At 44.6% G+C, this 24,204-nt stretch overlaps 1 protein-coding gene across 3 annotated transcripts in view; it reads left to right on the top strand.

Annotated features, from left to right (window-relative positions):
- The window catches only part of LOC130367538 (NXPE family member 3-like), a 102,845-nt gene extending 82,943 nt beyond the window's left edge, over nucleotides 1-19,902 (top strand). For all 3 annotated transcript variants that reach the window (XM_056569974.1, XM_056569972.1, XM_056569971.1), the window contains exon 7: nucleotides 17,861-19,902. In XM_056569974.1, the coding sequence (XP_056425949.1) occupies nucleotides 17,861-18,393 (533 nt within the window). In that variant the 3' untranslated portion in view covers nucleotides 18,394-19,902. The remainder of the gene's footprint in view (nucleotides 1-17,860) is intronic.
- The last annotated feature ends 4,302 nt before the right edge of the window (nucleotides 19,903-24,204 follow it).

Raw genomic sequence — 24,204 nt, 5'->3', positions numbered from 1 at the left:
TGACCTGCGAGATGGGAGGAGTGACCCCATTTGAGGATTCCGAGGCGTTGGCGTGGAGAGACGAAGGTCTTTCCTGGAGGAGTTTGCCTGATGGAGGCTGGAGAAGAGGAAATCAGGCAGTCAGGAGGAATGATGTGTTGCGGAGAGAGTTCAACTTCCGAAGCATCCGAGGAACGAGAGAGCATCGGCCCTAATGTTCTTATCGGCAGGCCGAAAGTGAATTTCGAAATTAAATCGGGCAAAGAACAGAGACCACCTGGCCTGGCGAGGATTCAGCCGTTGGGCAGACTGGAGGTAGGAGAGGTTCTTGTGATCGGTGTAAATAATAACTGGAAATCTTGATCCCTCCAGCAGATGCCTCCATTCCTCAAGTGCTAATTTAATGGCTAGAAGCTCTCGATCCCCGATGGAGTAGTTCCTCTCCGCCGGAGAGAAGGTCCTAGAAAAAAAAACACAAGTAACAGCATGCCCGGAAGAATTTTTTTGTAGAAGGACCGCTCCAGCTCCTACAGAGGAGGCATCAACCTCCAATAGGAAGGGTTTAGATGGGTCAGGTCTGGAGAGCACGGGAGCCGAAGAAAAGGCAGACTTGAGCCGTTTAAAGGCGTCTTCCGCTTGAGGAGGCCAAGACTTGGGATCGGCATTTTTTTTGGTTAAAGCCACGATAGGAGCCACAACGGTAGAAAAATGTGGAATAAATTGCCTGTAATAATTGGCAAACCCCAAAAAACGTTGGATAGCACGGAGTCCGGAGGGGCGTGGCCAATCTAAGACGGCAGAGAGTTTGTCTGGATCCATTTGTAGTCCCTGGCCAGAGACCAAGTATCCTAGGAAAGGAAGAGATTGGCATTCAAACAGACATTTCTCTATCTTAGCATAAAGTTGATTGTCACGAAGTCTCTGAAGAACCATACGGACATGCTGGCGGTGTTCTTCTAGATTGGCAGAAAAAATCAGGATATCGTCCAGATATACAACAACACAGGAGTATAAGAGATCACGAAAAATTTCATTAACAAAGTCTTGGAAGACGGCAGGGGCGTTGCACAGGCCAAAGGGCATGACCAGATACTCAAAGTGTCCATCTCTAGTGTTAAATGCCGTTTTCCATTCACCCCCCTCTCTGATGCGGATGAGATTATAAGCACCTCTTAAGTCCAGTTTGGTAAAGATGTGGGCACCTTGGAGGCGATCAAAGAGTTCAGAGATGAGGGGTAGGGGGTAGAGGTTCTTTACCGTGATTTTATTAAGACCGCGGTAGTCGATGCAAGGACGTAGAGAGCCATCTTTTTTGGACACAAAGAAGAATCCGGCTCCGGCAGGAGAGGAGGATTTACGGATAAAGCCCTTTTTTAAATTTTCCTGGATGTATTCAGACATGGCAAGAGTCTCAGGGGCGGACAGAGGATAAATTCTGCCCCGGGGTGGAGTAGTGCCCGGAAGGAGGTCAATAGGACAATCATAAGGCCTGTGAGGAGGTAGAGTCTCAGCTTGTTTTTTGCAAAAAACATCCGCAAAGTCCATATAGGCCTTAGGGAGACCGGTTACAGGAGGAACCACAGAGTCACGGCAAGGGGTACTGGGAACCGGTTTTAGGCAGTCCTTGAAACAAGAGGGCCCCCAACTCTTGATCTCCCCAGTGGACCAATCCAGGGTTGGGGAATGAAGTTGAAGCCAGGGTAGTCCAAGGAGAATTTCGGAAGTGCAATTGGGGAGGACCAACAATTCAATCTTCTCGTGATGAGGTCCGATGCACATTAGAAGGGGCTCCGTGCGGAAACGTATGGTACAGTCCAATCTTTCATTGTTTACACAATTGATGTAGAGGGGTCTGGCGAGACTGGTCACCGGGATGTTGAACCTGTTGACGAGAGAGGCCAAAATAAAATTTCCTGCAGATCTTGAGTCCAAGAAGGCCATAGTAGAGAAGGAGAAGGCAGAGGCAGATATCCGCACAGGCACAGTAAGACGTGGAGAAGCAGAGTAGACATCAAGGACTGTCTCACCTTTGTGCGGAGTCAGCGTACGTCTTTCCAGGCGGGGAGGACGGATAGGACAATCCTTCAGGAAGTGTTCAGTACTGGCACAGTACAGGCAGAGATTCTCCATGCGGCGTCGTGTCCTCTCTTGAGGTGTCAGGCGAGACCGGTCGACCTGCATAGCCTCCACCGCGGGAGGCACAGGAACGGATTGCAGGGGACCAGAGGAGAGAGGAGCCGGGGAGAAAAAACGCCTCGTGTGAACAAAGTCCATATCCTGGCGGAGCTCCTGACGCCTTTCGGAAAAACGCATGTCAATGCGAGTGGCTAGATGAATGAGTTCATGTAGGTTAGCAGGAATTTCTCGTGCGGCCAGAACATCCTTAATGTTGCTGGATAGGCCTTTTTTAAAGGTCGCGCAGAGGGCCTCATTATTCCAGGATAATTCTGAAGCAAGAGTACGGAATTGTACGGCGTACTCGCCAACGGAAGAATTACCCTGGACCAGGTTCAACAGGGCAGTCTCAGCAGAAGAGGCTCGGGCAGGTTCCTCAAAGACACTTCGAATTTCCGAGAAGAAGGAGTGTATAGAGGCAGTGACGGGGTCATTGCGGTCCCAGAGCGGTGTGGCCCATGATAGAGCTTTTCCAGACAGAAGGCTGACTACGAAAGCCACCTTAGACCTTTCAGTAGGAAACTGGTCCGACATCATCTCCAAGTACAGGGAACACTGGGAAAGAAAGCCACGGCAAAACTTGGAGTCCCCATCAAATTTATCCGGCAAGGATAGTCGTAGACCAGAAGCGGCCACTCGCTGCGGAGGAGGTGCAGGAGCTGGCGGAGGAGATGATTGCTGAAGCTGTGGTAGTAGCTGCTGTAGCATCACGGTCAGTTGAGACAGCTGTTGGCCTTGTTGCGCTATCTGTTGTGACTGCTGGGCGACCACCGTGGTGAGGTCAGCGACAACTGGCAGAGGAACTTCAGCGGGATCCATGGCCGGATCTACTGTCACGATGCCGGCTGGCAGGTAGTGGATCCTCTGTGCCAGAGAGGGATTGGCGTGGACCGTGCTAGTGGATCGGTTCTAAGTCACTACTGGTTTTCACCAGAGCCCGCCGCAAAGCGGGATGGTCTTGCTGCGGCGGTAGTGACCAGGTCGTATCCACTAGCAATGGCTCAACCTCTCTGACTGCTGAAGATAGGCGCGGTACAAGGGAGTAGACAGAAGCAAGGTCGGACGTAGCAGAAGGTCGGGGCAGGCAGCAAGGATCGTAGTCAGGGGCAACGGCAGGAGGTCTGGAACACAGGCTAGGAACACACAAGGAAACGCTTTCACTGGCACGATGGCAACAAGATCCGGCAAGGAAGTGCAGGGGAAGTGAGGTATTAATAGGGAAGTGCACAGGTGAAGATACTGATTGGAACCACTGCGCCAATCAGCGGCGCAGTGGCCCTTTAAATCGCAAAGACCCGGCGCGCGCGCGCCCTAGGGAGCGGGGCCGCGCGCGCCGGGACAGGACCGATGGAGAGCGTGTCAGGTACGGGAGCCGGGGTGCGCATCGCGAGCGGGCGCCACCCGCATCGCGAATCGCATCCCGGCTGGAGGCGGTATCGCAGTGCCCCAGGTCAGTGGATCTGACCGGAGCGCTGCAGTGAGGAGAGTGTAGCGAGCGCTCCGGGGAGGAGCGGGGACCCGGAGCGCTCGGCGTAACAATAGTAATTTAGTGTTATCTATAATTGTACTCGCTTTAGCATACTTTGTGTGATTAACCCCTAAAAGGAAGTCATATAGTCTACTGATTTTCAGTAGAGTGTTGTCTAGGAAGCTCCCTGCTCAATTTCTCCTGACAAGAAGTTGTGTAGTCCTCAAATTTTTAGTGTGGTGTTGTCTCAGCAGCCCCTGACTTCCTTTCTCCCAAGACAACAAATCATCCTCTGTTGTCTCAGGAGGCATATCTGGATCTTGTCTCTGAGCCCAAGGCTTAGGAAGGCAAAGGGTTAGGAGCTCATGAATATTACAGCTGACAACTCCCTTCAGTGTCCTGCACCAGTCATTTAACCACTTATATGCTGTGATCAATAGTGACATGTTAACCGTATGAATGTCTGAAGGTCTGCCCATTAGAAGCTCCTTGCTATAACGCTCCAGCGTGCACTGGAAGAAGGGAACAGGCCTGTGCAGCTTCCCCTTCCTCATCAATATTGTACTCTGGCCTGCCCTTTACCATGATGTAAGAGCCAGAAGAGATGGGAGATGACCGCTATGTTCCCTGCTACACCCAGCTTTGACATAACGGTGGATTATTCATGTGACAAGGGGAGCTGCGTGAGCCTGCTCCCTTCTTTCAGTGCGCGCTGGAGCGTTATAGCAAGGAGCTTCTAACAGGCAAAACTTTAGACATACATAATGTGAACATTTATATTACACTTCTTTTTACAGTTATTAGCCCACACCAAAACTAGGGATGAGTGAATCGAATCTGATGAATCTGAATTCGTTATGAATTTCATGAAAAAATAGATTCGCAATGAATCTGAATATTGCCGCAGTACTGCTGCAGAGATTCAATGAAACAATTTGCTTCATTAAACTCCATTTAGGGCGGTCCAGAGCATCTAAAATGGTCCAGGCTCCATGGACATCTTAACAGCACCAATTCACGAGAGAGAGAGAGAGAGAGAGAGAGAGAGAGAGAGAGAGAGAGAGAGAGAGAGAGAGAGAGAGAGAGAGAGAGAGAGAGAGAGAGAGAGAGAGAGAGAGAGAGAGAGAGAGAGAGAGAGAGACTCTGTACTGCTGCAGTGGGGTGTACAACAACTCTAAAGCTAATAGGGGCCAGTTAGGCTGAGCACTAAAAGTCATTGTCATCTGCTATTAGTGCATAATAATAATACTGTACTGGTCTGCACTACACAGCGACTCTGTGCTGCAGCACTAATGTGTACTACTGCTCTAAAGCTAACAGGGGCCAGTTAGGGTGAGCACGAAAAGCCATAGTCATCTGATTGCTTAGCGGAGCATATTGTCCTTTCATAAGTGTAACCTGTGCGTAGATAGGTGGTGTACGTTTTTTTTCCTGTCAAACTAATTTGGGCCTAGTTACTGTGAAAGACCAGCCAAAGCTACACAGTTGTTTTTGTAGTCTAATACAGTTTTATACGATTGGAGCGCATAGTCCTCCTCTCATAAGTGTAAACTGTGCGTACACATACGTGGTGTACGATTTTGTTCCTGTTACATAGTTACATAGTTAGTATGGTTGAAAAAAGACATACGTCCATGAAGTCCAACCAGGGAATTGAAGGGAAGGGTGTAAGGGGATAAGGGAAAGGGATGTAGTTTTATAATTCTGCATAAGCATTAATGTTATTTTGTTCCAGGAATGTATCTAACCCTGTTTTAAAGCTGTTAATTGTTCCTGCTGTGACCAGTTCCTGAGGTAGACCGTTCCATAAATTCACAGTCCTCACGGTAAAGAAGGCGTGTCGCCCCTTTAGACTAAACCTTTTCTTCTCCAGACGGAGGGAGTGCCCCCTCGTTCTTTGGGGGGGTTTAACCTGGAACAGTTTTTCTCCATATTTTTTGTATGGGCCATTTATATACTTATATACGTTTATCATATCCCCCCTTAAACGTCTCTTCTCAAGACTAAACAATTGTAACTCCTTTAATCGCTCCTCATAGCTAAGATGATCCATGCCCCATATTAGTTTAGTCGCACGTCTCTGCACCCTTTCCAACTCCGCAGTGTCCCTTTTATGAATAGGCGACCAAAACTGAACAGCATATTCCAGGTGAGGCCGTACCAATGCTTTATAAAGGGGGAGTATTATGTCCCTGTCCCTTGAGTCCATGCCTCTTTTTATACATGACAATATCCTGCCGGCTTTGGAAGCAGCAGCCTGACATTGCATGCTATTCTGAAGTCTGTGATCTACAAGTACACCCAGATCCTTCTCTACCAGTGACTCTGCCAGTTTAATCCCCCCTAAGACATACGACGCATGCATGTTCTTAGTACCCAGATGCATAACTTTACATTTATCCACATTGAACCTCATTTGCCAAGTGGATGCCCAGACACTTAGTTTATCCAGGTCATCTTGTAACCTATACACATCCTCTATAGACTGTACCGTGCTACAAAGCTTGGTGTCATCTGCAAAGATAGAAACAGAGCTGTTAATACCATCCTCTATATCATTGATAAATAAATTAAAGAACAGCGGGCCCAGTACTGAACCTTGGGGTACACCACTAATAACCGGGGACCAATCAGAGTACGAATCATTGACCACCACTCTCTGGGTACGATCCATGAGCCAGTGTTCAATCCAGTTACAAACTAAAGTTTCCAAACCCAAAGACCTTAACTTACCTGTCAGACGTCTGTGAGGGACAGTATCAAATGCTTTAGCAAAATCCAGAAACACTATATCCACAGCCATTCCTCTGTCAAGACTTCTACTCACCTCTTCATAAAAGCAAATTAGATTGGTTTGACAACTTCTATCCTTAGTAAACCCATGCTGGCTATCACTTATAGTACTATTATCCTCTATGTATTCCTGTATGTAATCCCTTATAAGTCCTTCAAACAATTTACCCACAATGCACATTAGACTTACCGGTCTATAATTGCCTGGCGAAGACCTAGAGCCCTTCTTGAAGATTGGTACCACATTCGTCTTGCGCCAGTCCCTTGGCACAATACCAGACACCAGAGAATCTCTAAATATCATTAACAAGGGTACAGATATTACTGAACTTACCTCTCTAAGAACTCTTGGGTGTAGTCCATCCGGCCCTGGAGATTTGCTTACATTTACTTTACTTAACTTACCTTGTACCATCTCTATATTAAGCCAGTTCAGTACATTACATGATGTGTTACCAGCACTGACCTGTACATGATGTGTTACCAGCACTGACCTGTACATGATGTGTTACCAGCACTGACCTGGCCAATGTCAGCTCCTTTTTCCATAGTGTATACAGAACTAAAGAACCCATTCAGTAGCTCGGCCTTCTCTTGCTCACCCGTGACAACCTCCCCATTATCATTATTAAGGGGTCCTACATGCTCCTTGTTTTTTTTGTATTTATATATCTAAAAAAATATTTAGGATTAGTTTTGCTTTCTTTGGCCACCTGTCTCTCATTTTGAATTTTTGCTGTTTTTATTACATTTTTACAGATTTTATTAAGCTCCTTGTACTGTTTAAATGTTATAGCTGACCCATCAGATTTGAATTTTTTGAAGGCTATTTTTTTGTTGTTTATTGCTCTTTTAACCTCATTTGTCAGCCATGTAGGATTTAGTTTTAATCGTTTATATTTGTTCCCATTTGGTATATATTTAGCTGTATAGTTATTTAGAGATGATATAAAGATGTCCCATTTACCTTTTGTATCAGTATTTGAGAACACCTCCCCCCAGTCTATGTCCTGTAGTGCAGCTCTCAGCCCAGGGAAGTTTGCCTTTTTAAAGTTATATGTTTTTGCATTCCCCGTCTGTCTTTGTTTTCTACATTTTAAGTCAAAAGTAACTATATTGTGGTCGCTATTACCAAGGTTTTCTCGCACAATTACATTACCAATCAGCTCTGCGTTGTTAGAAATGATCAGATCCCACAAGGCATCACTTCTTGTTGGGTCCTCCACAAACTGGCCCATAAAATTATCCTGCAATAAATTTAGGAATTTTCTCCCCTTTGTAGTTTTAGCCAGCCCCCGTCCCCAATCTATATCTGGATAGTTAAAATCTCCCATTATTACCACTGTACCTGCCCGGGCGGCCCTCTCTATTTGTTTATAAAGCCGACCTTCTATCTCTTCAGTGATATTAGGGGGTCTCTAGATTACACCAAATATTATTTTTTCAGTATTTCCCTCCTTTTGTATTTCTACCCACAGTGATTCCACATCCTCAGAATCATCACACACTATGGCATCGTTCACACTGACTTTCATACCACTTCTTACATACAGACAGACTCCACCACCTTTTCTGTTCATTCTATCCTTGTGAAACAATGTAAACCCCTGCAGATTGACAGCCCAGTCATGCGAGGAGTCCAGCCATGTCTCAGTGACCCCAACTATATCACCAGCCATGTCTCAGTGACCCCAACTATATCAATATGTTCCTCCAGTATCAAGGCCTCAAGCTCCCCCATTTTATTTGCTAGGCTTCTGGCATTTGTGAACATACACTTTACATTTCCATTAAGTTTTACACATATAGTCTCACTAATGTGATTTTCAGAGTTATTGGGGTTAATGTTATTATTTGAGTTATAAGGGCTAATTGTACTATTTAAGTTATTGGGGCTAATGGGATTTTTTGAGTTATTGGGTCTAACGTTATTATTTAAGTTATTGGGGCTAATGGGATTTTTTTGCATTATTGCGTCTAACGTTGTTATTTAAGTTATTGGGGCTAACGGTATTTTTTGAGTTAATGGGGCTTATTGTAGTTATTGAGTTATTGGGGCTAATGGCATTTTTTGAATTATTGGGATTACAAGTTTTCGGGCTACATTTATTTTTACAGCTGGTTTGTAACCCATGAATCTCCTTGTCCACTGCTCTTAACCTCCCCCCACAGGACTCCTCTCCACCCACCATTATGTCCTGACCCCTCTCTAACCTATCCATCCCACTGTCTGCTTTCTTTGCTTTATTATCCTCCCCCCACTCACCTAGTTTAAATACTCAGCCACCCCTTCCAGGATTCTCTCCCCCAGCACAGCAGACCCCCTTCCATTCAGGTGCAAATTATCCGTAGAATAGAGTTTGTACAGCAATGAAAAGTCAGCCCAGTGCTCTAAAAACCCAAACCCTTCCCCCTCACACCACGACTTAAGCCATGCATTCAATTCCCTAAGCTCCCGCTGTCTTTCCTGCGATGCGCATGGCACAGGTAGTATTCCAGAGAACACAACCTTAGAGGTCCTTCCCTTCAGCTTGGCACCTAGTTCCTTGTAATTATTCTTCAAGGACCTCCACCTACCATGTATTCTGTCATTGGTTCCCACATGGACCACGACAGCTGGGTCATCCCCAGTCCCCCCTAGTAATTTGTCCACCCTTTCCACCACATGCCGAACCCTGGCACCAGGGAGACAGCAAACCATTCGGTTGAGGTAGTCTTGGCGACAAATTATTCTATCCGTCTTCCTGATTATAGAATCCCCTACCACAACTAACTGTCTTGGCCTACCTGCGTTACCATCCCCTACTCTACTAGTTGAGCTGTTCCCCCGGCTGTTAGGGAGACCAGTATCCACTAGGGTTGCCATCTCTGATACTGAGGCTCTCGCATAATCGCCCAACTTTGCAATTTTACTTGGGAGATCAGAAGCAGAAGTGACCCTCCTTTTCCTTGCCCTCTTTCCAGTCCCTCTAACTACATTAACCCAGCTCCCTACTTGGGCCTCCTGGCTAGTTTCTCCAACCTCCATTTCTACCCCACTAACTGCTTGCTCTGTAAGATTGTCAATCGCCCTCAATGTTGCATTTTGCTCCTCTAGATCTCTAATTCGAGCTTCCAGGTGGGCAAAATGCTCACATTTGTCACAGCGGTATTCACCCTGAAGCTGCTGCTCCAGAGATGTATACATGTGGCACAATGTGCACTGAAGAAAACCTCCAATCCTGCTGTCCATATCCTTGGTGACAAACAGCTGTTATTAACTATTAAGAAAAACTACTTTTATCAAGGGATTGTAATACTTACAGTTACAGTGGGTCCTGCTTACAACTCCTGCTTTTTAAACTACTGCTTATAAAACTTTTCAGATGTAACACTTAATAATACAACACTTAAGAATACAAACCCCAACTTCAGCTAGACTCAGTCAGAGCAGGGCTCACAGAGTTTCCCAGTTAGTTTTATACACCTGAGAGCAGTTAATCAATTAACCCCTCCCCCAGGTGTGCTACAGACAGGAGGGGAGAAAAAAAAAATGCAAGGGCTATGCAACTGCTGGAGACACCCTGTTTGGAAAACAATGATCCACAGTATACTCAGCACAGTCATTAGGGCCTAGTTGCTGTGAAAGGCCTGCCAAAGCTACACACTTGTTTTTGTAGTCTAATACAGTTTGTAGTGGAGTGTATTGTCCTCTTCTCATAAGTGTAACATATATGCACTCAGCTGGTGTATAAGTATGTCAGGCAGAGAAGTGCCAGGACATGCACAGAGGAGTGGCAGAGGTCATGGCAGAGTAGGGGCGTGTGGCAGCAGGACTTGCAGCGAGAGGTCTAAATCATTGTCATTGTGCCACCATGTGGTCTCCTCATGCTGATGCTGCCACCTCCAGGCTCTATCATTGTGCCGCCACATGGTCTCCTCATGCTGATGCTGCCACCTCCAGGCTTTGTCATTGTGCCGCTATATGGTCTCCTCATGCTTTTGGCACATTAAATTAAACTTTTAAAATTTAATTTTAATCTATTTAAAATCTTCAATTTAAATGTAAAAAAATATCTTTAATCTTTTCAATTGTGAGGCCCTATCGTGTAGTTGGGCTGCTGCCACCTCTAGGCTCTGTCATTGTGCCGCCGTGCGACTCCTTGTTATACTGGGTTTTGTGGTCACACAGTATTAGTTCAAAGTAATGACATTAAAGGTGTGAATCTAATCACAATCTTCAATTTCAATTGAAAAAAATATTTTCAATCTTTTGAATTGTGAGGCCCAATGGTCGTCACTGTCATATTGCCTGTGGAATTACCACAAGAATCCAATGAAACAGGTTGGAGCGATAACAATGAACCATAACTGATTAAATGAAACATTGGCAGTTTCACAGTCGGGGGGGCGCTGTGAGGCAGGGGCTGGAACATGTGATATATGGCCTTGCGGAGGACCGCCAGCTCAATTTTAAGATACAAGTACAAGATTTTTCACTGCAGCAACTTCTCGCAGTATGTACCCATTTATCCAAAGGCACAGAAGCTGAATGTGCTCCTATTCAAGTTGCTGGTACTGCAGTCCCTCCCTTTTCAAGTGGACACCCATAGCATGGGGGTGCGCTGAGAAGCAGGGGCTGGGACAGGTGGTAGCTCGCCTCGCAGCAGAATGTCAGCTCGATTTTAAGATACAACTTGGAGCTTTTTCATAGTTTACACTGCAGCAATTATACACTATTGGAGCTGGAATTACAGTGGCTGCTGGCACCAGACTTGCCCTCCAATGGGTCCTCAAAAAAGGATTTAAAGTTTGCTCATTCCAATTTCCAGGCTCTGTCATTTTGCCGCCATGTGATCTCCTTATGCTGCTGTCACATAAAACTTGTACATGTATTCAAAATCTTCAATTTAAATGTCAAAAAATCTATGTTATCTTTTCAACACTGAGGCCCCATGGTCGTCGTCGATAACAATGAACCCTAACTGATTAAATGAAACATTCACAATTCCACACAGAGTAAGGCAGTCAAGGAGGGGCTGAGGCACTGAGAGGCAGGAGCTGGAACATGTGGTAGCTCACCTCACAGCGGACCGCCAGCTCGATGCTCACCACAATGGGTAATCAAAAAAGGATTTAAATTAAATTAAATAAAAAAATATCTTTAATCTCTTCAATTGTGAAGCCACATCCAGACGCTTTGCGGCAGTAATTCTAATAGCGACGCCTGTAATCTGCATGTCATACTGAATAACAGAATTATCTCACTAACACAGCACACTCCCTATGCGTGTTCTTCATACTTGATATCGGATGATTCATAAATCCAATAATTCAGTAAATTCTTCATAGATATACCAATAAGAACATTTCGCTCGACAGACCTTTATCAACACGGTATAATCTGAAAATTGCATTTCTGGTGACCAAAATGTTCTTATTGTAATATCTATGAAGAATTTACTGAATTATTGGATTTATGAATTATCCAATGATAGGTATTTAGGAAATAAACTTTGAAAATGCAATTTGGAGTACCATTAACCCCTTCAGGACCAAGCCCATTTTGGCCTTAAGGACCAGAGCGTTTTTTGCACATCTGACCACTGTCACTTTAAACATTAATAACTCTGGAATGCTTTTAGTTATCATTCTGATTCCGAGATTGTTTTTTCGTGACATATTCTACTTTAACATGGTGGTAAATTTTTGTGGTAACTTGCATCCTTTCCTTGTGAAAAATCCTAAAATTTGATGAAAAATTTGAAAATTTTGCATTTTTCTAACTTTGAAGCTCTCTGCTTGTAAGGAAAATGTATATTACAAAAAAAAAAATGTTTTATTCACATATACAATATGTCTACTTTATGTTTGCATCATAAAAGTGATGATTTTTTACTTTTGAAAGACACCAGAGGGCTTCAAAGTTCAGCAGCAATTTTCCAATTTTTCACAAAATTTTCAAACTCACTATTTTTCAGGGACCAGTTCAGGTTTGAAGTGGATTTGAAGGGTCTTCATATTAGAAATACCCCACAAAAGACCCCATTATAAAAACTGCACCCCCCAAAGTATTCAAAATGACATTCAGTCATCATTTTAACCCTTTAGGTGTTTCACAGGAATAGAAGCAAAGGGAAGGAGAAAATTCACAATCTTCATTTTTTACACTCGCATGTTCTTGTAGACCCAATTTTTGAATTTTTACAAGGGGTAAAAGGAGAAAATGTATACTTATATTTGTAGCCCAATTTTTCTCGAGTAAGCACATACCTCATATGTCTATGTAAAGTGTTCGGCGGGCGCAGTAGAGGGCTCAGAAGCGAAGGAGCGACAAGGGGATTTTAGAGAGTACGTTTTTCTGAAATGGTTTTTTGGGGGCATGTCGCATTTATGAAGCCCCTATGGTGCCAGAACAGCAAAAAAAAACACATGGCATACCATTTTGGAAACTAGACCCCTTGAGGAACATAACAAGGAATAAAGTGAGCCTTAATACCCCACAGGTGTTTCACGACTTTGGCATATGTAAAAAAAAAAATATTTTTTTTCACTAAAATGTGTGTTTCCCCCCAAATTTCAAATTTTTCCAAGGGTTAATAGCAGGAAATACCCCCCAATATTTGTAACCGCTTCTCTTCTGAGTATGGAGGTACCCCATAAGTTGACCTGAAGTGCACTATGGGCGAACTACAATGCTCAGAAGAGAAGGAGTCATATTTGGCTTTTTGAGAGCAAATTTTGCTCGGGGGGCATGTCGCATTTAGGAAGCCCCTATGGTGCCAGAACAGCAAAAAAAAAAACACATGGCATACCATTTTGGAAACGAGACCCCTTGAGGAACGTAACAAGGGATACAGTGAGCATTTGCCCCCCACTGGTGTCTGACAGATCTTTGGAACAGTGGGCTGTACAAGTTTTCATTTTCACGGACCACTGTTCCAAAGATCCGTCAGACACCTGTGGGGGGTAAATTCTCACTGCACCCCTCATTACATTCCGTGAGGGGTGTCGTTTCCGAAATGGGGTCACATGTGGTTTTTTTTTTTTTTTGCATTTGTCAAAACCGCTGTAACAATCAGCCACCCCTGTGCAAATCACCTCAAATGTACATGGCGCACTCTCCCTTCTGGGCCTCGTGCGCCCCCAGAGCACTTTGCGCTCACATATGGGGTATCTCTGTAGTCGGGAGAAATTGCGTTACAAATTTTGGGGGGCTTTTTTCCCTTTTACCTCTTGTGAAAATGTAAAGTATAGGGCAACATCAGCATGTTAGTGTAAAAAATTTAATTTTTTTACACTAACATTCTGGTGTAGACCCCAACATTTCCTTTTCATGAAGGGTTAAAGAAGAAAAAGCCCCCCAAACCTTGTAACGCAATTTCTCCCGAGTACGGCGATACCCCATATGTGGCCCTAAACTGTTGCCTTGAAATACGACAGGGCTCCAAAGTGAGAGAGCGCCATGCGCATTTGAGGCCTAAATTAGGGATTTGCATAGGGGTGGACATAGGGGTATTCTACGCCAGTGATTCCCAAACAGGGTGCCTTCAGCTGTTGCAAAACTCCCAGCATGCGTGGACAGTCAACGGCTGTCCGGCAATACTGGGAGTTGTTGTTTTTCAACAGCTGGAGGCTCTGCTTTGGAAACAGTGGTGTACCGGACGTTCTTATTGGGGGAGGGGGGCTGTGTAGGGGTATGTGTATATGTAGTGTTTTTAACTTTTTATTTTATTTTGTGTTAGTGTAGTGTAGTGTTTTTAGGGTACAGTCACATGGGCGGGGGATTACAGCGAGTTTCCCAGCGCAAAATTTGCTGCATCTCAAGATGCGAGAAACCCACTGTAAAAGCCTCGCCCATGTGAATGTACCCTGTACATTCACAGGGGGGGGGGGGGGGGGGGGTGCACCAGCTGTTGCAAAACCACAACTCCCAGCATGCATGGTCTGTTAGTGCATGCTTGGAGTTATAGTTTTGCAACAGCTGGAGGCACACAGGTTAGGAAACACTGAGTTAGAAACAGACAATGTTTCCCAACCAGTGTGTCTTCAGTTGTTGCAAAACTACAACTCTCAGCATGCCCAGACAGCTGAAGGGCATGCTGGGAGTTGTAGTTCGGCAACATCTGAAGGGCCAGATGTTGCTGAACTAAAACTCCCAGCATGCCTGTACAGTCAATGCATACTGGGAGTTGTAGTTTTGCAACAGCTGGAAGAGCACAGATTGGAGACCATTATACAATGGTCTCCAATCTGGGGCACTCCAGATGTTGCAAAACTACAACTCCCAGCATGCATGGTCTGTTAGTGCATGCTGGGAGTTATAGTTTTGCAATAGCTGGAGGCACACAGGTTAGGTAACACTGAGTTAGAAACAATGTTTCCCAACCAGTGTGTCTCCAGTTGTTGCAAAACTACAACTCCCAGCATGCCCAGACAGCTGAAGGGCATGCTGGGAGTTGTAGTTCGGCAATATCTGAAGGGCCAGATGTTGCTGAACTAAAACTCCCAGCATGCCTGTACAGTCAGTGCATACTGGGAGTTGTAGTTTTGCAACAGCTGGAAGAGCACAGATTGGAGACCATTATACAACGGTCTCCACACGGGGGCCCTCCAGATGTTGCAAAACTACAACTCCCAGCATGCCCAGACAGCCAAAGGCTGTCTAGGCATGCTGGGAGTTGTAGTTTTCAGACTCCTAGAAGCAGCAGTGAAGATCTTCACTGCTGCCTCTGAGGACCACATACTTACCCGTCGCTGCTCGTCCACGTGGCCGGTCCCGAGCTGCTTCTCGGTCCCGCCGCTGGATCAGGTAAGTCCGCCGGTCCCCACGTGTTCCGCCCGAATGCCGCAGGTCCCCGCGAGCCCCCGCAGCCTTCGTCCCCCGTTCTGCCCGACTTCCAGGGGCGGGCAGTGCGGGGGATCTGAACTTTCACCCCAGATCACTGTGATTGGTCCACAGGGACCAATCACAGTGATCGCTGACCAGGACCATCAATGGATGGTCCTGGGGGTGAAGCAGAAGTTGTCCCCTGCTGGAAACAGCGGGACTTCTGCCAGTTAACCCGTGCGATGCTGCTCATCGCCGGGTTAACTGAATGTCATTTATAAACGCCGGGATGCGCGAACGCATTGCACAACCCGGCGTTTATATATGACATTCTGCGGGAAGGGGTTAAAGGGGTACTGCTCTCCTAGACATCTTATTCCCATCACGCCCCCCCTCCCATAGACTTGTATTGCGGGGGCGGGTTGTGACATCATGATGGGCGTAGCCATGATGTCACGATGCTCCGGCCCCTGTATCACCCCTTATTACGCACAGAACGAGTTTGCTCTGTGCAGTAATGACAGTGGGGTGCGGCAGCCGAGATCCCGGGGGTCCCCAGTGGCAGGACCCCCGTGATCTGACATCTTATCCCCTATCCTTTGGATAGGGGATAAGATGTCTAGGTGCAGAGTACCCCTTTAACTATCCCCTAGTATTTTTGGCCTTACCTGTCTTTGGTGATCCGCAGTAGCGTGCAGGGGTACATTGTTTGAAATTACATGATACAAGGTCTGCCGAGTATGTGAGCCTCAGTCAGGGACTGGCAGGGTAACAATGATAGGCCTAATAAAAAAAAATATATATACACACACACACACACACACACACACACATATATATATACACACTGCTCAAAAGAACACTTAAACAACACAATGTAACTCCAAGTCAATGACACTTCTGTGAAATCACACTGTCCACTCAGGAAGAACACTGATTGACAATCAATTTCACATGCTGTTGTACAAATGGAACAGACAACAGGTAGAAATTATAGGCAATTAGCAAGAAACCCCCAATAAAGGAGTGGCTCTGCAGGTGGTAACCACAGACCACTTCTCAGTTCCTATGCTTCCTGGCTGATGTCTTGTCACTTTTGAATGCTGGCTGTGCTTTCACTCTAGTGGTAGCATGAGACGCAGTCTACAACCCACACAAGTGGCTCAGGTAGTGCAGCTCATCCAGGATGGCACATCAATGCGAGCTGTGGCAAGAAGGTTTGCTGTGTCTGTCAGCGTAGTGTCCAGAGCATGGAGGCGCTACCAGGAGACAGTCCAGTACATCAGGAGCAACAACCCAGCAGCAGGACCGCTACCTCCGCCTTTGTACAGGAGGAGCACTGCCAGAGCCCTGCAAAATGACCTCCAGCAAATGTGCATGTGTCCATTGAAACGGTCAGAAACAGACTCATTGAGGGTGGTATGAGGGCCTGATGTCCACAGGTGGGGGTTGTGCTAACAGCCCAACACCGTGCAGGACGTTTGGCATTCGCCAGAGAACACCAAAATTGGCAAATTTGCCACTGGCACCCTGTGCTCTTCACAGATGAAAGGATGTTCACACTGAGCACATGTGACAGACATGACAGAGTCCGGAGACGCAGTGGATAACGTTCTGCTGCCTGCAACATCCTCCAGCATGACCGGTTTGGTGGTGGGTCAGTAATGGTGTGGGGTGGCATTTCTTTGTGGGGCGACCAGCCCTCCATGTGCTTGCCAGAGGTAGCCTGACTGCCATTAGGTACCAAGATGAGATCCTCAGACCCCTTGTGATACCATATGCTGGTGCGGTTGGTCCTGGGTTTCCTCCTAATGCAAGACAATGCTAGACCTCATGTGGTTGGACTAGCAGTTCCTACAAGAGGAAGGCATTGATGCTATGGACTGGCCCGCCTGTTCCCCAGACCTGAATCTGATTGATCACATCTGGGACATCATGTCTTGCTTCACCCTACTGAGCCTCATTTTGACTTGTTTTAAGGACATTACATTAATGTTGGATCAGCCTGTAGTGGGGTTTTCCACTTTGATTTTGAGTGTGACTCCATATCCAGACCTCCATGGGTTGATACATTTGATTTCCATTGTATTTCATATGATCAGTTCATTGATTCAGATCCAGGATGTGATATCTTATATATATATATATATATATATATATATATATATATATATATATATATTAGAAGTATTGCAGAATTTTAAAGTAGCAGGTTTCTCCACTTCAGGTAGTTACAATGGGAGCCTGCCTATCATATTAATAGCCGAGCTTCAGCAATCCCTACACAAAAGAGGCACACAAGCTTATTCTAGCATCACTGTGAAAACACGTTGGGCTAACATAAGTACCATTAATTACTACTGTAAAATATGTATTGCAGTAAATAAGAGGTTCATTTTATTAAATAATTTGATATTAAAACTTTAATCGAAAAAAAATAAAATAAATAAACAATGACAGAAAAAAATCCTGGCAGTATATACTACTTTTTAATTTATTTTTCTCTGGTATATTTACAGTACATGATCATTTCAAAATTGAATGTAGATTTTGCTTCTTCTAATTCCTAATTCAATAGGATTCTGTTGATTTGGTGGGTTTGATTATTATACATTTTTATTTGTTTTTTAAAACAGCCCTCAAGCAGATCGACCTTCACGTGACTCACAATCCTGGTCCGTTGTTAGCAACTGATTCCGAATATAACTACATAGTACAATGGAGAGCACACCAGAAGCCTCTGCGTATGGAGCGCACAGGAATCCAGGAGCTCCGCTACATTGCTTCAGAGCTGGATAGGCTGGGCGCCCGGAAAGGGATGGTCATCGTGTTGACCTGCTGGAGCCACTTCCTCACCTATCCCATTGTGATTTATGTGCAGAGACTGCGACACATCCGAGAAGCTGTAATACAACTTTTAGAACGTAGCCCCGATACAAAAATTCTCATCAAATCGGCCAACACTGGATATAAGTTTGACCATGGCAGTGACTGGTTGTCTTACCAGTTGGATACGGTGATGAGGGCCATGTTCTCCATGCTGCCAGTGTCCATTCTGGATGTCTGGCAAATGACCTCTTGCCACCGATTTCCAGAAAATCTTCATCCACAAGAGATCATAATAAAAAATGAGGTTGACCTGATGTTGTCTTTCATATGTCCACAGTAGAGATACGTGAATTGGAATTCGTCCGAATCGGACTTTTTCATCAGAAAAAAGAAAAAAGAAAAAAAAAACTGATTTGTTAGAATCTGAACTTTTATGAGATTTTTTTCCAGAAGATTCAAGTATACAGGAAAAGGCAGGAGACATCCCTACTCCTGTACGCTAAGCGGCCTGGAAGTACGTACTGTGCAGGAACAATTGGGGCATTTTCAAATCCATATCAGGAGCCACAACTGAAACAAGTCAAGTTTGGTGATTTGGACCCAGAAATGAGTCTCAGGAGATTCATTCATCTCTAGTCCCCAGTAACTGTATCATTTTCATATATACAACTTCTATGTGTCTCCATTATAACAGGCTGTAGGGGAATCTTTAGTAATCTGTTTCTGCTCTATCATAAGTCCTGGGTTCATACGAGTAGCAGAAGCTATTATTAGGACCTTGGAACAGCCAGTTGTAGGGGAAGCCTGGTTCTGCAGTTTTGTGACCCGTCAGAAGTTCCTGCATTTTTTTCTCTTTTCACTGAATTCCAAAAGCTAAGACTTTTCTTTATTTGTGCTGAAGTTACTGAATAAGAATTATGTGGGGGTAATTCTATCATTTTTGGTGGTTACAAAATATTTTTTTTACATTACTTAGGTGGAGTTCACATCACATTTTGCCCTGGCATGGATATGCAAGCAAAATGTTAACATGAGGTATACTGAGTTATCCATGCACACATTTTAAAGGTGTGCTCCATTGGCCAGCGTTCAGAACATTTAGTTCTGAAAGCTGTGTGCACGCTGCAGGGGTCGGCCATGTGATGTCACGCCACGCCCCTTCAATGCAAGCCCCTTCCCTTGACTACAGGGGACTTGAACCCGCAAGGGAGATGAATGGAAAACAGCTTTCAATACTCGTGACAGACATTTTGAGTATCTCGTAATTCCTTTTGGTCTCTGCAATGCTCCTGCCGTTTTTCAAGAGTTTGTCAATGATATCTTCCGTGATCTTTTCTACACCTGTGTTGTCGTATACCTAGATGACATCCTGATCTTCTCTTCCAACTTAGTGGAGCATCGTACTCATCTTTGTCTGGTTCTTCAGCAGCTACGGAAGAATCATCTCTACCCCAAACTGGAGAAATGCCCCCTTGTACAGGGGTCGGACACGCCCCCTTGTGATGTCACGCCTGCGCGCACTCATCGTTCGGAACTAAATGTTCCGAATGCTGGTCAGTGGAGTACCCCTTTAATGGCCCAAAAGTGCTGTCTTTTTTGGGTACGTTTCTGGGCCCATTAGACCACACTAACGTAAAACTCAGATACGCTTTGCCAAACATAGCCCAAGCTGACCCAAATTATTTGACTACATTTTGACCTTTGAAATGAATAGGGCCCATGTCTGTCTGTGCTCGGATACTTTGGCATGCCATTTAGACATTTTGGTGACATATGCTCGAGGGCACAAACGTAATGTGAATGCGCCCACCTTTACTGCACTGTGTGTACGAAGAATAGTCAATATGTGTATCATTTCTGACTTTTTATTAAAAACGTATTTAAATTAAACAAAAAGAAAAAAGTTCATTTTCATTTCATTTTCTTCTATGTTTCTATGCTGAATATTTTAATAAACATCATCATCTCCCCCCCCCCCCCCAACAAGGTAACAAGAACAAGGCAAAAAAAAAAGGCTATAAGAAATTATCGGTAGAATTAGATGTTCAGAGGTTAGTGATGGGCAAATATTCTGTATAAGAGGCTTATCTGCTATTCTATATAGACTACTTTTATATGGTTATTCCATGTTTGAAGTGATTTCAAGAGCCAAGCTCACTTCATTGATGCTATCAGCAGCTAGCACTCATTGTTTATAACCGACAACAACAGTGATCACGTGGATACTGTATCAGCCATTAACCCCTAAAAGCTGCATTTGAGAGGTTCTGTGACAGAAGCAGCATCTGTCAGCTATCTGATCAACACCCAAGCGATATGTTTGTGGGGTGCCGATCAGTTTCCATGGAATATGGAGGCCTTCACTAGACCGCTGTGCCACAGGGCAACCTACTAATACAGTCTGCCTCAGGCAGTCTCTACTAGCAGGTTTTTAATTTCAATTATTGAATTTATAGCCAGGAACATCAATGGACAACATGTAAAAAAAAAAACTGTAAAAAAATTTAAAATTTTGATCTTGTCTGCTACATTCACTAAATGGGTGGAACTTATGGCTTAGAGGGCATGTGAAGGAGGTGTGGTCACCCCATGTGCCAAATTTAATACTCGCACAGGCAGCCTCCAATGCACAGGGATTTATATAGTGGCGCCCACCTCTAGATAAGTCCCATGAGCCTGTGTACTGGTGGGGTATTAATTAGATTGGCATCGGAGATACCGGTCTTTATAAATCACCTCTGAGAGATACAGAGCCATTCCTGGTACTGTAGTCAAAAATTGAAATTAAAAAGCTGAACGTGTGAACACAGCCTAAGCGATTCTAAGCTTTAAACAATGCCTTGTTCAGAAGTTTTTTCACGGAATCCCCTTAATAAGAGGCACCTCTTTATATCTGGTGCCTATTCCTGAAACACTTGATCTTCTCTATGAATCCTTTGTGAAGAGAAGGATTTAGCCATAAGTAACTGGTATCATGTAATAGTGTGTTGGTGGCAGTAGGTCTTCTATCGCCTGGAGTTGGCAGAATTCCTGGCGCACCCTGTTACATCCAGAAATTCATGGGTCTATGGGGGAATTTTGTAAGTAAAAGGCATATTCATGGTTTTGTTGTTGTAATAATCTCACCTGGTCAGGCTTTTGCATACTGCACTCTGGTAGGTGAAGAGTTACAGGCCCGGGCCAGTCAGCAGCTTAGGAGGGGTATTTCATTCCTCCTTTTGGCTCTTGATTTCAGTTTTTTTCTGATTCAGTTCTGTTCGGTTTTCAGTGCTATCTGTGTCTGTTCACACTTGTTACTTTGTTTTAGCCATGGCTTTGGCAGGTAGTTTTGAGCGGTTTGTTTAGCTTTTAGCCTAGTCCTGTTGGTCTTGTAAACTGTCTGTACTTGGTCGGTTTAAGCCTGTTTAGTTTGTATATCATTACTTGTATTCAAACCTGTTTATGTTTTGTTCTCTGCCAAGGTATTTGGTCCTGATCCATTGCTTCTTGCTTTGCCCCTATACCTGGTATTGTTTTTCCGTGTTTAGTGTTGTAAGATCCTGCACCAGTGTATCCTGCTCTGTATAGAAACCTGACTTCAGTTACCCGTTAACTCCCTTTTTTCCTGGTAAAACCTGCCGCTATATCTCCTAGTGGCCTGTTTTGCCATTACATTGCCATATATAGCTTTGGTCCTGAAACTGTTAGTCAGTAAGCTATACAGTATACCTGCCTTTATATCTCCCTGATATCTGTTTGTTACTACTTTGTATTCCTGCTGATATCTATTATACTGTCTCCCTGTCTGTTTGTTATTGTGTGTTAACCTGTTTCCACAGCCTCCACGTAGTTCTGTTTAATGTTTTTACTTGACACCCCTGTAATTTAGTCCAGTGGAAGGACTGGCATCCAGTTGTGGATCCACTGTATAGGGAAGATATGCAAGTAGGCAGGAAAGGGTTTCTGGGTGATCTCAGGGCCACACTATTCCTTGCCCAAGGTGACAGTTGTTATTGCAAAAAAAAAAAACATAATGAAAAATCATTGAATTCACACTTCTTTCACTAATAAGGTAAATTCACAGGAATAGACTCTTACTTTATGGGGCAAAGAAATTCAGCTGAGTGGATATCTGCCTGCCCTGGAACTGTGGTGACCCGATACAGAACATCCTGTTCTGCCTGCCCTGTCAGGTAGATGTTGCCTCAGGTGTCTATTTCGGCCCACAGCTCCAGGGAACTTGTTGTATAATTTTGCATTCATTGTTCTATGTTTTACACCCTTTATAATAGCATGATCTAAAGGTGATACAAGGTGCTCAACCCCAAGTGCAGTTGTGCACCTACATTGTAGTGGAGAACCCGCACCTATGGATGACAATATGGATTCACTCCTGTGGCAGATATAAACAATGACATTAGCTAACCCTCAAAACTGATGTAAAATTTGAGACATTAGCCAGTATATCCTTATATGAAGGACACACCTGAGCCCGCACACCACGCCAAGGTTTCTCAAAGTGGTGCAGGACCTATCAACTAACCTACCTGGCCAGCTAAATAAAACCAGGAACAAAATTACAGCAGCCCTAGGTCCGACTTGCAGACTGCTCCCCAGTTATCTCCAGTGTGAACTGATCACACATACAATGGGAGGGGGAGACAGGCTACAAGCCCCACCCCTGGTTGGTTCGTTTATAGCAGGCCTCACAGATGAAGCCCTAATGCTACCCAATAAGATAAAAGGGTGCATTAGTATAAGCCTTGAACAAAGACATATCGGCTTATATGTGCATGAACATGGTTTTAGCAGGAAACTCAACCCCAAGTGCTGTTGTGCACCTTTGCTGGGGTGGAGATCCTGCACTTGTGAGCCGTTGCTATGGACGATCCCCAGCAAAAAATTGCATACAATGGAGGATGCCTGAAAACAGTCACAAGTACCACAGTGACACCATAGAAATGTGTATGTGGATACCTAGTCATGACTAACTTTAAACATTTATAATAGCATAATCTAAAGGTGATACAAGGTGCTCAACCCCAAGTGCAGTTGTGCACCTACATTGGAGTGGAAAACCTGCACCTATGGATCACAATATGGATTCAATCCTGTGGCAGATATAAACAATGACATTAGCTAACCCTCAAAACTTATGTAAAATTTGAGACATTAGCCAGTATATCCTTATATGAAGGACACACCTGAGCCCGCACACCACGCCAAGTAGTGCAGGACCTATCAACTAACCTACCTGGCCAGATAAATAAAACCAGGAACAAAATTACAGCAGCCCTAGGTCCGACTTGCAGACTGCTCCCCATACACATTTCTATGTTTTACACCCATTTATGTTTTATAAAGTGGCAGAGGTGTCATGTGATCACTGTGGACAATTAAAGTTGTAGGCACCAAGCTCCTGGTCGGTCTAGACAGAGAGGAATAAGTGCTAGCTGGGGTCGCGAAGGAGAAGAGGGTAAAATCTGTTCCTGAGCAAGGAGGGGATAGGAGAGTCTGTGTAGTGTGGTGTGGAGGAGAGATCAGTGCAGCGGCCAAGTCACAGAAGTCAGTGGTGTCTGAGAAGTCAAGTGTCAAACAACTACAGCAAACCACAAGCATCTTGCCATCCAGGTAAAGTCAGTCAAAGTCCAAGTTGTGGGGAGAAGTATCCGAAAGCTGAAAGGGCCCCAGAGCACAAGTCAAGGGTAGTGTGAGTGAAGTTCCTCTGGCCACTCCAGTCCAAAAGTCCAGGTCTACCCCTGGCGGTAAGCAATTCTGTGGATGCATTGTGAAGTACCCCAATTCTCTTTGTTGTCTCCAAAGTAAGCATAACGTCAGGTTAAGCCAAGTAAAGTTGTAGCAGCTGCACTATAATTACAAATCTCAAAGTGCCCAGTGATCTACAGTGACAATCTCTGCAACTTTCCCCCAATTATCGCACAACCAAAGTTTGCCATTAAAGGGGTATTCCAGGAAAAAACTTTTTTTATATCAACTGGCTCCAGAAACCTAAACAGATTTGTAAATTACTTCTATTAAAAAATTTTAATCCAATAATTATCAGCTGCTAAAGTTGAGTTGTTATTTTCTGTCTGACAACAGTGCTCTCTGCTTACATCTCTGTTTGTCTCAGGAACTGAACAGAGTAGAAGAGGTTTGCCATGGGGATTTC

This window comes from Hyla sarda, chromosome 4, assembly GCF_029499605.1.
Source record: "Hyla sarda isolate aHylSar1 chromosome 4, aHylSar1.hap1, whole genome shotgun sequence".
In the NCBI taxonomy this organism is placed as follows: Eukaryota; Metazoa; Chordata; class Amphibia; order Anura; family Hylidae; genus Hyla; species Hyla sarda.
This window is presented reverse-complemented; position numbering and strand designations above follow the sequence as displayed.